General features: G+C 39.7%; 1 protein-coding gene across 7 annotated transcripts in view; it reads right to left on the bottom strand.

Moving 5' to 3' along the window:
- Window positions 1-13,914, bottom strand: part of CACNB2 (calcium voltage-gated channel auxiliary subunit beta 2) — a 422,488-nt gene that overhangs the window by 139,186 nt on the left and 269,388 nt on the right. For all 7 annotated transcript variants that reach the window (XM_082385441.1, XM_082385443.1, XM_082385442.1 and 4 more), the window contains one exon: window positions 12,970-13,089. In XM_082385441.1, coding sequence (XP_082241567.1) covers window positions 12,970-13,089 — 120 coding nt within the window. The remainder of the gene's footprint in view (window positions 1-12,969; window positions 13,090-13,914) is intronic.

Here is a 13,914-nt window from a genome sequence, read left to right as displayed (position 1 = left end):
AGGTACCCTATTTGTCTAAGTCAAATGGATAGTTTTTCTTGGACCGCAGTTAACAAGTGTGACTGACCTTTATTAATATCAACACATTTTACGTAGACAGGAATTTTTAGGGAAAAAAAAAATTCAAACTCCTTTTTTATAGAGTTAACTACAATTTACCAAATGCCTGATTTTTCATTTTACCAAAACATTTAGCAAAAGTATAAGAATGGAAACAAATGGTTCATGTTTTGTAAAACTAAGGTATTCAGGAGAAATTTAACGTTAACGTTTTGAGGTATAAACATGACAATGTTTTAAAATTAAAAATCCTTTTCAGTTCCAAATCCCTTTGGATAGGGTCAAACTCCAACATCAGACTAAATTCTATACTGAAGACGGTTGTCTGGGTATAGCTGAGACTTCAAGTAGCTGATTCATGCTCAAAGAACAGGCCTTGGTATTATAGCAAAATATTAGTGAAGTGTACATTTCTTAATGTGTTAAGCTTAAATAAAATATTTAAGGTTGGGATACATCCCTTTAGCGGAGTTTTGATCATTTGGATAAGAGGATATGCTGAGGCACTGCCCCCTCTGAGATGCCGACTCAGATGCAGATCACGTGGTAAAACGGACACAAAACATAAGGCAGCTTGTAAACTCTAGCGCACGGTCTGGAGTTGCTGCGGGACCTGGGCTTCAGGGTGATCAACTTCTCTCTTTCATTTTAAAGTGAGGAGGTGAAGAAGATAGTATTGTACATTACCATGGGGCTACTAGTTAAATGTCCTTTTAGACTGCACTCCTGATAATTAGGGATCAAGGCTTAATCATTTTATATCCTCGAGCATCACCCATACCGCAAGGGAGGTGATCAAATATAGGTGTGTTGAATGAATAATGCCTTCATTTAGCATGTGGAGATTTTTGTCTATTCAAAGGATTTTTATACTTCATTGTGTATATCCATTATAGGATTATTATATGTTTCAGATTACTTAAACGCACAGAATTAAGCTAGTAGCATATGCCAATGATCTGCTTTAATTCTGTGACTGTGTGTGATACAGGGTTGCCTTGTAAACCACCGTGTAACTTGACTTGCATCTGCAAGGAATGTTGGTTGACTCAAATGTAGGGTTACAGTGGGTCCAATAAATATTTCATTCAAGGATGACCACAGTTCCTCTAAGAAGACAAAAGTAAGAGTTAAGGTGTTTAAAATCCAGGGAATGGATCTAGAAAGCAGAAAGACTGGACAACTTGATTGATGACTGACTGCCGACATTTTTGCTTCCTTCCTGCCAAACACACTTCCTGGTCCCATCTTGGGAGGTAGGGTTGAGCAGAGTATTAACCTCACTTTTTTTTAAAGTGAGGAGAAGAACTGACTTTTTTTTTTTTTTTTTAAAGCAATCAATGTTAATCTTGCAAATATCAGTAGAAAGAACTCTTAGTAGGGAATCACTAGATCAAAAATAACTTTCCCAGATAATGTCATCCATCTTCCTTCCTCAGGACAGGATTTAGTTAAAATAAATGAACACTTTCTCAAGCCACACAAGTTTCTTTAAAACCATCACTAAGGCAGTTTCCTAGTTTTTCTTTACAACACATTCTCATCTCTCTCAAGTCAATTATAACATCTAACTTTACATTTTTGGCTGCTATAATTTTTAGACCATTCCTTTCACCATTTTTTTTCCTTAGGAGGAGACAACACTTATGAAATCTCTTTTCAAATAGCTTCATTGTAATTTCCATCCTCTCTCCCTTGACCTACTTAAACTCAATTTCTTCAGCATTCTTCATCCAACCTGTTTCCTAGATATTTGATTATTTTTCCATTTCTCTATAGGAAGACCCTATTCAAACATTTTTAGGCACATCCCATTTGCATCTCCGTTTAGCCAAGAATACAGTACACAATATATCCTGAAAGTTTTTTTTTTTTGGCCACACCACGTGGCATGCGGGATCTTAGTTCCCCGACCAGGGATCAAACCCAGGTCCCCCTGCAGTGGATGCGTGGAGTCTTCACCACTGGACCACCAGGGAAGTCCCCTGAAAGCTCCTCCTTTAATAACATATTAGATTGAAGAAATTTTAGCTCAAAATTTTTGTTTAAAGGATATTAAAATGTAAACAAGCACTCATTCCAATCAGTGGCATAAGTACCATAAGGTAAACTCTAATTGTACTATCTGGATGCAATAGCTAAATAAAAAAAAAAAAGAAGCAGAGGTGGTGTTTTTATTTTTAAATTTGTTTTAATAGTTGCCATGCTGGGTTTTTTTTTGCTTTTGTTATTTAAGAAAAAAAGAAGTTTTATTCCTTTAATCCCTCCAGAACATGTAACAGAGAGGCAGCATTAGTGCATTGTCAGTTTATCCTTCTAAGAGGGGCTCACTGATTAGGTGAAAGAACGTAGGACAGAATTCTACCAAACAGAAGCCTGGGTCCTTGTCCTAATTCTGCCACTTAAGAGCTCAATGAGCTTGAACAAGACTCTTCAATATCCACCATCAATTTCTTCATAAAATGGGGTAACCATACCTGCCCTCCTTTCCCCACTGAGTAGTTGTAAAGACCAAGCAAAGTTATACTTTGGGATACTGGGTACTGCAACACTGAGACACTACATAAACATAAGCTACTAATGGCTGATGGTAAAGCTTAACAGCATCATTAAAAAAAAGTCCAGGATACACACACACACACACACAATTCTTTACAGCATTATTCACAGGAGCCAAGAGGTGGAAGCAGCCCAAATGTCCCTCAGCAGATGAATGAATAAAGAAAATGTGGTCTACCTACATAATGGAATATTATCTGGCCTTGAAAAAGAAGGAAATTCTGTCACATGCTACAACATGGATGAGCCTTCAGGTCATGATGCTAAGTAAAAGAAACCAGTCACAAAAGGACCAATACAGTATGATTCCATTTATATGAGGTACCTCGGGTAGTCAAAATCATGGAAACAGAAACTAGAATGGTAGTTGCCAGGGACTGGGGGGAGGAGGAAACAAAGAGATATTGGCCAACAGGTAGAGAGTTTCAGGTTTGCAAGCTGAGAAAGTTCTAGAGATGCAACACAACAACCGGAACATAGTCAACACGACTGAACTGTACACTTCAAAATGGTTAAGAGGATTAATAAAATCCACTCTGGTGTGGTTAGTTTAAGGTAAATTGCAATTAGATGGGATTTAAACAAAATTAAACCAAAATAACAGCCTTTGTTGGACCCTCAGTTAGCAATCTTGATAACCTTAGAAAAAAGCACATCACTGGATAGCAAAGGCTCTATCCCCAAAGAGACATCCACTTCATGGTGGGGCATCTATAATCCCCGCTGCCCTGATTCTGGTCTTCCAGCCCTCCCTCACCCCAGCAGTATCTCCCATCCACCTGCTTCCCATTCTTACAGCCTTTGGCTCACTGCTGTTAGCCCATCACTTATTACCTTATGCTCAGTCAGGACACACATGTCTGGCATCATCATTAATTAGACCAGGAGCTTCTTGAGGGAGAAACCACATCTAGCAGATCTTTGATACTCCTTCTTCTAGCTCCTAGCTCAATAGCACAACACCACCCATCAAATGTTTGCTAATTGAATAAATTCTACTGTCTTACAGTTTTCAACATCTTTCCTTTAGTTGTTGGTGGGGCAAAAACTCAAGAGCAGAGAGAGGTTGAGTGTTTTAACTGCTTAAAGGTCTTTGTGCTGTTCCCTGTTCATATCTGGTAGAGAGAAAAAGAGGGAAGAATCGTGTATTTATAGCTGTGTTTATAAAGACACCACAAAGATGTTCAGTTACAGCTCTCAATGAAAAAGAAGGCTTGAGCAGCAAAGTTTATAATAATCCTTCCCCAATCCATTTATGGTTTTGAAACAGCCAGAAGTCTGTATTATATTAACAGTCCTTAAAAGGGTTCTTACACAAGAGTGCAGTTTGAATGTGGGCAAACCTCAGCACCCTAGAACTCCCATTAATAAAAACCATAAATCCACTGTAAGAGAGTGTTGAATTAGAGTATCGGGTTCCCTTTAAAACATGTAACTCTTATCCATTAGAAACTTAAAACTCACTCCTGGGTAGACTGCCAAGATAAATATAGCCATAAGGAAACAGGGAACGATACGTAATTTTATTCCTAAAATACTCAGGTGTTACTCAGAAAAGAAAATGTGAGAAGAGCAAGAGAGCATTGTGTTAACTTGCTCTTGATAACAGGGGCACGAATCTACAGCCACAAGATTAAGAAGCACAGAGCCTGCCTTTACTCTCAAGGGGCTCAAAGTCTAGTGCAGGGGACAGGACACCGCCTCAGTCCCAGGGATGGATAGGGGTGCGATTGGACCTGATCGATGAGCTGCTGTCAACATCACGTAATAGTGCAAATGCCACTCAGGGCAGCTGTCACTGGACAGTACAGATGTGCCACCCAGCACTCACCACCGAGTCAGAAACAACGCCAAGACGGTAGTGACCACGTAACGGAGCAGAGCCCTATGGGGCCTTCCCAGGACAGAACCCCCCACCCCAAGTCCTCCGCCTGCCTCGTCTGTAGAAAAACTTGAGCCAAAGAATACGTTTCATCAGAGAAGTGAGAAAATGCAGATACAAAGGAAAACCGTCAAACAAAACAAAACAATAATAATTTAGTCATTAAACAAAGTCAAGGGCCTTTAGTTCCTCTTCAAGGGCTACGGATAATATTCTGAGTCATGTCCTGTGAGCTGTTGTGCAGATACTGAAACCCTCACCAGGTGGAAGAAGTTAACTACATGATGACCAGACCGTAGCCATGACATAAGCTGCCACAATGCCAAAGAAACGGGAACAAACCGATCCTGGAACTGAAGACTAACTGTACTTAAAACAATCAAGATGATGCTGGTCAGACCCCCCCATGACCAACTGCAAGACGACTGTCAGAACTGACTGTGCTCTCCTGCATGAAGCCCCCTCCCTCTACCTACACAGCCCTGAAACTCCCCTTGAAAAGCTCTTGCCCCCGATTGGCAATGGGGAGTTGGTTCTTTGGGACGTGAGTCCACCTTCTCCCCAGGATTGCTGGCTTCCTCAATAAAGCTATCTTTCCTTTTACCCAACACTTGTGTCTCAGTACTGGATTCTTGAGCAACAAGCAGTCGAACCTGAGTTTGGTAACAACCATATATACTGGTGTATGGCGACCTTGCACAGCTAAAAAGGGAATGAAAATAGTGATTTCATTGCTTCTAATACAGACTCCCCATTAGACACTGAATTTGAAGGCAGGAGCAGTGTGTACCAGCCACCTGTGTCCACCCCAGTCCCCTATCTGGGAACTCTGGACTGGACGTGTACAGCTCATGCAGTTATCACTGGAACCAAGAGTGTCACATATAACTTATCAAAAGGTCAAGCAGCCAGTCTACGGCAGAGATGGAATCCAAATCCAGGCTTTCCTGAGTTGAGTAGTTGTGACAGAGACCACATGACCAGCAGCACCTTAAACATCTCCTATCTGACCCTTTACAGAAAAAAACCTTCTGACCCCTGGACCAAGGCTTTGAGCTTGGGAGGATGAAATTAACATTGACGGAAATAAGAAAATGCAGAGAAGAAAGGGTTTGAAGGAAAAAAATGGGGAGCTCCATTTTAAACGTCAGAACTGATAGAGATGCCGTAAAAAGGAAGATGTGAGATACTAACACTAGGGAGAGAGGCCAAGGGCAGAGGGGCAGACTTAAAGTGATGATGAAGTAGTGAGAAGGACGAGATGGTAAAAGGAAAGATGGCAGTGGTTTAAAACTCGTTATGGACATGAAGCTCTCTATTCAAAAGGAGAACTTACATAGAAGTCCCAAAATGTCAAACAAGAAAAAAAAAAAAAAGAGAGAGAGCTGCTTTGGCTGAATCTAGGAAGAATACACCAGAACTCAAGCTGCTTGGCAGCCCTCTGCCTCTGTAGCAGCTCCCAAGAATCCACCAGTTTGAAAACCAAAGGCATGCCTCCAACGATAAAAGCCAGAAGGTCAAGGATGGTGCATTTGGCTGGATGAACTTCCACACTTTGGTGGAGGGAAACAGTGGAAGAGATTGAAAAGGAACAACCAGGGAGGTAGTAGAAATAGGCTTATGTTGTAGCCAGGACCTGCCCGACAAAACTGAACTCAGTAGAGAAGAACAACCCTGAGACCAGTGTGAGAAAGAGCCAGCCAGCCTGCTGGGGGATGGGGGACCACCCAGAGGAGAAGGAGCCACCCAAGCTGACAGCTGCCAACCTACAGACACAGGCAAGAGGCCCTCCCAGATCAGCCAGTCACCAGCTCACCTGCCAGCTGGCCAGTGATCCATGGAAGAGCATCGTGACCTAAGCCACTAAACGGAGAGCAGTTTGTTCTGATGTAAAAGACAGTACAGGAGTTGATGCTGTATGTATTGCGTGATCATAACTGCTCTAGAGGATTTCAAAAAGCTTTGCTTTTTCCTCTTCTACCTTTCAAATTGGCTATCATGAACAGTAATCACTCAGTAAGTGTTGTCAGTACTGTGTTATTACTATTATTTTCAATTAACACTGGAGATGGGTGGAATTACAGCACCAGCGTATATGACTGTACCTACCCAGTGACGTTTATGAGTTACGCAGAAGCCTAACAGGTGCACAGGGCTTTCACATACTTTTGCTTTCTTACAGGTAGAAAAAAATGCCACCTAAGTTAATATGTATTTCAACAATAAATGAACTCACAATGTTGGAAATTAGAATATTTTGCCAGTTTTCTAGCTGTATTTGGAAGGTAGTTGCTATGAGCAAAAGAGGGCTGACGGTGTTTCAATGCAAAAATTAAGAGACAACATTAAAATCAACAATGGGAAAATAATTTGAGCCTAAAATATTTTCCAGAGAATGTCTCCCATACTTCATGTTTTTGGTGATGAGACCTCTCTACTGGATTTTATTTCTTACCAATTAAATGTGTTATTTTTCCCCCTATGTGTAGCCATCTAGTTTCAATACCTGCCACATGTTCTTGGGATTTTATCCAATAGTCTATTTTGTGGGTTTAAGAGAGTATGTGATACAGGCATATACACATACTTCTCTCCTACCCCCCACGTGATTTTCCCAGTAAGATTCATTTTTAAAAACATGTCTAATGTTTCTTGAATAAAAAATTCATCTTTGGGTTGAAGGTGAATAACCACATTCCTGTTTCTTCTTTCTTCTGAAAAGGCCAGGTAGGGGAATATTTCCAACTGGGTAGGATTCTCCCAGTGTCTAAGGCATTTATGGACTAAGGTAATATGAGAAACATTTCTTTCCTCTTTTATAGTATGTTTATTGATAAATGTGGGGAATAAAAACATGGTCAACTGAACAAATGCTTCCTCCTGAAAGTTTTTTTTTTTTTAAAGTCTAAACCCATAGATGCAAAGAACAAAAAATGAGATGGGAGTAGACTAAAACGTAGGGTAGAGAAAACAATAGGCAGTGGCAATTCACAGAGTAGAAAGAGTGAGAACTAAAGTATCAAGAGACTGTGGACTCCTTTGGGGACACTGTTCAGATGAAAAGAAAAGCCACCCCCCACCACCACCCTATAAAAGACCAGCAGTCAAGAAGCTTCCGGTCAGCTTTATGTCATGCTCTTAATTATGAATGGATAACCCCAAATCAAACTTCTGAAGAAAGTCTCCAGATGCAAGAATAAAATCCAAATAAAAAGTTTAAAAAACACTGACAGTACAGAAAAATCTTTAAAAGATAATCTTAAGAGATATAAGAGAAAATACTATAGCCATGGAATAAGGACAAGAAGCTATAAAAGGGGAGATAAGAGGAAAGCTCTTGGGAATTAGACATTTTCAAAAATAAAAATTTCAATAGGTAGGTTAAAAGTGGAGAAGAACTCAGTTAGTAGAACAAAAAGACAGAGGGATAGTAGGGGAAAAAATGAGTAGAGAAGAAAACTCTAATCAGACACGTGAAAAACTGGAGAACCAGAAAAAAGAGGAAAGAACGGGGGAAGAAATTATCAAAAACAAATAAGTAGACAAATAAACAAATAACACACTTGCCAGAAGTAAGTGACTGGCCCTTCACACTGAACATTCACACGAAGAGCCGGGCACAAGAAATAATAAGCCTCACACCAAGGCGAAATTTCAAAATTCCAAGGAAAGAACAGTTCTCAGAATATTAGAGAAAATTATGTAGAAATCGAACTCAGAGACAGAATGACATGGGCAGTCACAACAGCAGTGCTGGATGCCAGAAGAAAACAAAACAATGCCTTTAAAATTCTGAAGAAAAACGCTTTTCATACATCAATACTATACCCAGCCAAACTAGTAATTAAATGTGAGGCTAGAATAAAGACATCTTCAAGTTGGTAAGGTCTCAGAAAAGTAACCTTCCTCTGGAAGCTTCCATGTTTTCTGGCTGCTGAGCCTTTCCTAATGTTAGCCATTACTCACATTACTTATCAGGCCTTCCCTCTTCTCCACTCCCCACTTTCTACTTTACAAGCTAAACTCCATCCTGGAAGGTATAGTTCGAAGCCATCACCACCTCCAGGAAAGATTTTCTGTTCCTGCCAGCAGGGGGCAGTCTATTCCTCTGGAGACTCACAGACCTCTTTACTCCCCTAAAATACTTCTCGTCTGCTTCCGATTAGTGTGATTTAAGGCCACGACTTTTCTCCCTAAACAAATACTAGAAGTTTTCTACAGCAAAATAGCTGCCTGTTTTTTTTCTTGTGGCTCTGGTCTTGCAATGCCTTCCCTACTCCCAACTGTGACTAATACACTTTCTTCAATATAGTAGACATTTACTGATAAGAGAGCAATTGACTTAAAATTTAGCATTAATCCATTCTTCTAAGAATACCACTCCAAACCTATTTCATCTCTGCTCCAATGCCTTCCACAATCAGATTTCCCAACTCAGAGTCTCTGCACGTAGGGCAGGAAGGATCATTTTTGGGGAGTGAAAAGGAAAAGAAACAAAAAATTCTTTCAATTAAAAAAAAATGATCTTAGGACCCAGCAACATCAATGCAAAAATTTGTAAATGAATGTTTGTAAGAGCAGTATCCACAATAGCTTAAAGAAGGAAACAACCCAAATGTCCACCAACTGATAAATGGGTAAACAAAATGTGATATATACATACAATGGAATATTACTCGGCAAGGAAAAGGAATGGAGTACTGATACATGTTATAACAGGAATGAACATTGAAAACGTTATGTAAGTGAAAGCAGCCAATCACAACAGACCTCCTACTGCATGATTTCATCTACATGCAATAACCAGAACAGACAAATCTATAGAGACAGAAAGTTGAATAGTGGTTGCCTAGGGCTGAGGTGGGTGGGGAGAATGGACATGACCACTAATTTAGAACACGGGACTTCTTTAGGGGACAATGAAAATGTTCTAAAGTTGATTACAGTGATGGTTGCACCATGCTAAATATTCTAAAAATCACTGAATTATACACTTTATTTTTTAAAAAAATATCTATCTATTTATTTATTTATTTAATTTTGTCTGCTCTGGGTCTTAATTGCTGCATGTGGGATCTTTTTTTTTTTTTTTTTTTTTTTCAGTTGTGGCACGTGGGCTTCTTAGTTGTGGTATGCATGTGGGATCTATTTCCCCGACCAGGGATAGAACCTGGGTCCCCTGGATTGGGAGCACAGAGCCTTACCCACTCGACCATCAGGGAAGTCCCGAATTGTACACTTTAAATGAGTGAACTATGTCTCAATAAACCTATTCTAATAAAAAATGTGGGAATAAATTAAATTTCATCAATGAAATAATTTTATGATGAAATTTATGATGAAATTAAATTTCATCAATGTGGGAATAAATTAAATTCCTATATTATTTGTGTTTAAGACAATATTATTTGTGTTTAAGAGCACTAGCTTAAATAGGGCAGGCTTTGTAAAGTACGGCAAACCTGAACAAGATCAAAATGTGCATCTGGGATCAGAAAACACCAAGTTGAAAAACAAGGTCATATCAGTTACTTGCCTCAAAATAAATATTTAATCTGTTCACTGTAGAGCTTACTAGTTTAAGAGAAGTCATAATAAAGCAGTAGTGAAAACGACTGGGTTTTATGGGAATCACAGACGGCCTGGTTATATAACCTTACGTAGGTCACTAAATTTCAAAAGGTATTTTCTCTAGTTTCACTCCTTGCCAATCACCTTATTTCATGGGCGTATTCTTGGCAATTAATGGATAATATATTTCATATTTACAGAGTGTCAGGATCTGAAAGCACTGTTGAGGTTTATTCCAGGCATTTGCACACACTTAGGGCATGTGATCTTCAGGGTGGGTAAGTTAAAGCACCCACTTAGAAAGGCTTCCTGTTTGAGGGATGCAATCATAGTTACAAAACAAATGTAGAAGAGGTTTGAGTCTTCCAAAATGAATGGAAAAAGTGTTTGAAACTCTCTGAAAAGTAAATAATGATTTCATATATTTTTGAACTTTAAGGTTTCATTTTGAAATAGGTCCCACAAAGGCACAATGATATACTGGTGGAGGAAAGTAGATTAAAAATAGCCTAATGAATGACCCATCTACAATCCTTCTTTTGTATACCTTCTTCAAAGATATCAGAATTAAGAAATCAGACCTACCAAACCATGATTTTAACTAAAAGTAAACTTAAATCCGATTCTTTGTATCTTCTTTCAGAACATATTCCAATTCTCACTCACCCTAGTGTAACTCATTTGAATACATCAGAGGTTTAAGATATGGGCCTAATTTTAAAGAAGAAAAATGGATGTAGGTAAACTATTTTCATTAAACATACGATATAGCCCTTCAATTATTTTGCCTTTGTTTTCAATTCTCTTCATTTTCTTTCATCTTCTACTTCACTTGTAACTATAAGCTTTTTTAGTCTGTATGACAAATAACACGAATCTGGTTTGATTTAGGAATAATATTATGATCCACGCTGGGTTGAAAAATATTTAAAAGTTCTATGCAGCTGTGTCACTGAACTCAGAACTTATAGCAGTGAGAGACAAAAATGCACCAATCGGATAACTAAAGACTTTGTGGTTTGTGAAAAGCAAACCTACAAGATATTGGGTTGTATGATGATGTGATATGAGCCTGTGAAACTGTTTAATTTTGGTCTGTGAAAAAATCACATGAATAAACGAGTGCAAATAGAACACTCTTATTTCTGGAATACAGACTCTTATTTACTTTTCTTGACTTTTCTTTGCACCCAGGTGCAAAATATAGAGTGTAGAATTCAGATTCTAAATTGCAACTTATATTAGCTACACCGCAAACTTGGGGCAATTAACTTCACTAGTCATACATTCATTATTTAATTTCAACTTCATAATATTTCTATTGTAGTAAGAACATTTAACAAGAAATTTGCCCTCTTAACAATTTCTAAATGTAGAGCAGAGGATTGTGAACTGCAGGCACAGAGTTGTACAGGAGATCTCTAGGACTTATTCATCTTACATAACTGAAACTTTCTCTCCGGGGAACAGCGGCTCCCCATCTCCTCCTCTAGCCCCGGGCAACCTCCATCCTGCTCTCTGCTTCTAGGAGTTTGACTACTTAAGATACCTCGTATCAGTGGAATCATAAAGTGTCTGTCCTTCTGTGATCGGCTTATTTCACTTAGCATATGTCCTCCACTTTCATCCATATTGTCACAGCATAATGTTTGAAATGGTTCACTTGGGTAGAGCAGATTAGTTGGTGGCAACTGGGCCACACCTTGCTTTATAAGTTTCCTGCCTCTGCCCTTTATGAATCCTCTCGCAGGCAAGACTGTGTCACACTTGGAGATGACTTCCCTGCTCGCTGAGGTGAGAACATTGTTTTGATGTCCGGAAGTCCTGCTATTTTTTTTAAAAGTCAAGGTCTCCTGGCAGCTCCTCTGCAAACTACTATGGCAGCTGGGCTACAGGTCACATGCATATTACATAACGGCAGTCCATGCATTCAAACAAGCATCTCCAAGCCACGATTCCCATAGCAGCACACAGAGATTTTACTCATCTCAGAGATGAAGCAGCCAGCAGAAGTATTCTAATGTTAGTTACCCTTGATTTTCTTTTTTTTTTTTTTTTTTTTAGCAAGATCAACACAGCACTTTTTTCGAAGCAGTCATTTTTTCAAAAGAAAACCGATCAAAACTGTGTTAAAATATGTTCATTTAAAAGTTACCGAGTATCACACACACCAAGGCCCTTTGAACATGAACAACAGTCTATGCTTTAGAAATAGCTGCTATTTGAACGAATGCATGGGAAAAAGAATCCAAATCATGACCATTAGTGAAATGAAACAGTCTCAGCTGAATTCCGTACTTCTACGTTTCATATGTCTTTTCCAGTCCCCCCGCCTTCCATATATATGCACTTTATTATTGTGGGATGGAGAAGAAAGTGCTCCAAGGGAACAATTTTAATTAATAAAATCCTTTCTTGCTTTATTTTTGAAAAGCATAATGCAATCCATTTTTTTAAATATAAGAAAAATGCCATCATAAAACACCTAGGGAGTAAAATTTGGGAGAAAGATTGTTGTCTAAGAGAATAAACATTAGCTTGAAGAATGTTTGTTTTTCTGAGCAGAGAAATGGTTTCCTGAAAAAACTGAAGTAAAATCCTTTTGACATTAGAAGGAGTTTTTCCTCTTTGTATATTCAGGGATCCTTTTTGTGTGTCTAAATAAACCATCCACCCACAGAAACAAGTTGCTTGGATTATAAAACAACATAAAAGGCAAGACCACTCTTATATATCACACTGCCTTTCTCTGCCAAGGGAAGAAAGTACATTCCATTTCTTGTACCTCTTTTCCGCCAGAGAGACCACATGTGCACTTCAGGAGGAACTTCCACAGGTGGCCCATCACGGACCCAGCACGACATGCAAAGAGCCTGGCCGAGAACGGAGGGTTTTACCTTTGCTTTCTCCAGCTGGGCCTGGGCCTGTCGTCGTGCTTCTCTGCGCACCGTCTCCCGATCTTCCTCCAAAGAAACATCTGAATCGGACGGACGGCTGGTGTAGGAGTCTGCCGAACCCTGGAGAGGGAAATTGACCTTTTAAAAGAGATTGCATCTATGAGGTTTGCAATGGACACGTCTCACTGACACGGCAGTCAGTTTCCTCGACTGTGCTATCCATTCCTGAAAAGAGGAGAAAATAATCCACCTGGTGGCAAACCAGCTCCGCACATCACGCTCTGGTCTGCAGACCACGCAACTAGGAGAGCTGTGCCTTCCAAGTTACCATTCCTTCCCAAATCTTATGGGCCAGTTAGCGGCAGCCTTTCTGGAAGCCAGAACAAGTTCTCTGTATCATCAAACCAGCTCTGTGCTGCAGTGCAGCGTAGAGCACAGACGGGTTTCAAGGAGAGCTTCAAGAACAGTCTACAGCTACCGCAAGAGTTTACAATTAGAAAGAAGACAGGCTAATAAAACATACAGGAAAGTCGAACGAGTTATCAACTTGAGCCCTCTGAAATGTCACTACCATAGATGTCACCCGCTTTCGTCTTAAGCATCCTTTTGTACCTACCTCTGTATTCACCTGATGCCTTCTCTGACAAAACTGTAATGCAATACCCGCCAGCTTCCCTCAATCTTTAAGCAACACATTTTTTTTTCAGTCCCTTTAAACAGAGATTTCATCAAAGCTGTCTACAGAAAACACCTGCCCGGGAGAGCTCCTAGGGCGATAAATCACAGCATAGGAAAAGGAGCCCAGAGGATTAGAGGATTAGAGGACTCTCTCCGGCTCCCCTCTCCAGCAATCAACATATTACTCATCGCCGGCGCCCCGGACAAGCCTCACTGTACCAGCAGCAGAAACAACGACAAAATAACGTCTCCCCTCAACGAGAGCCC

This window comes from Balaenoptera borealis (assembly GCF_965194805.1).
Source record: "Balaenoptera borealis genome assembly, chromosome: 3".
In the NCBI taxonomy this organism is placed as follows: Eukaryota; Metazoa; Chordata; class Mammalia; order Artiodactyla; family Balaenopteridae; genus Balaenoptera; species Balaenoptera borealis.
The sequence above is the reverse complement of the archived record's forward strand: the minus strand, read 5'-3'. Positions and strand labels throughout refer to the sequence as shown.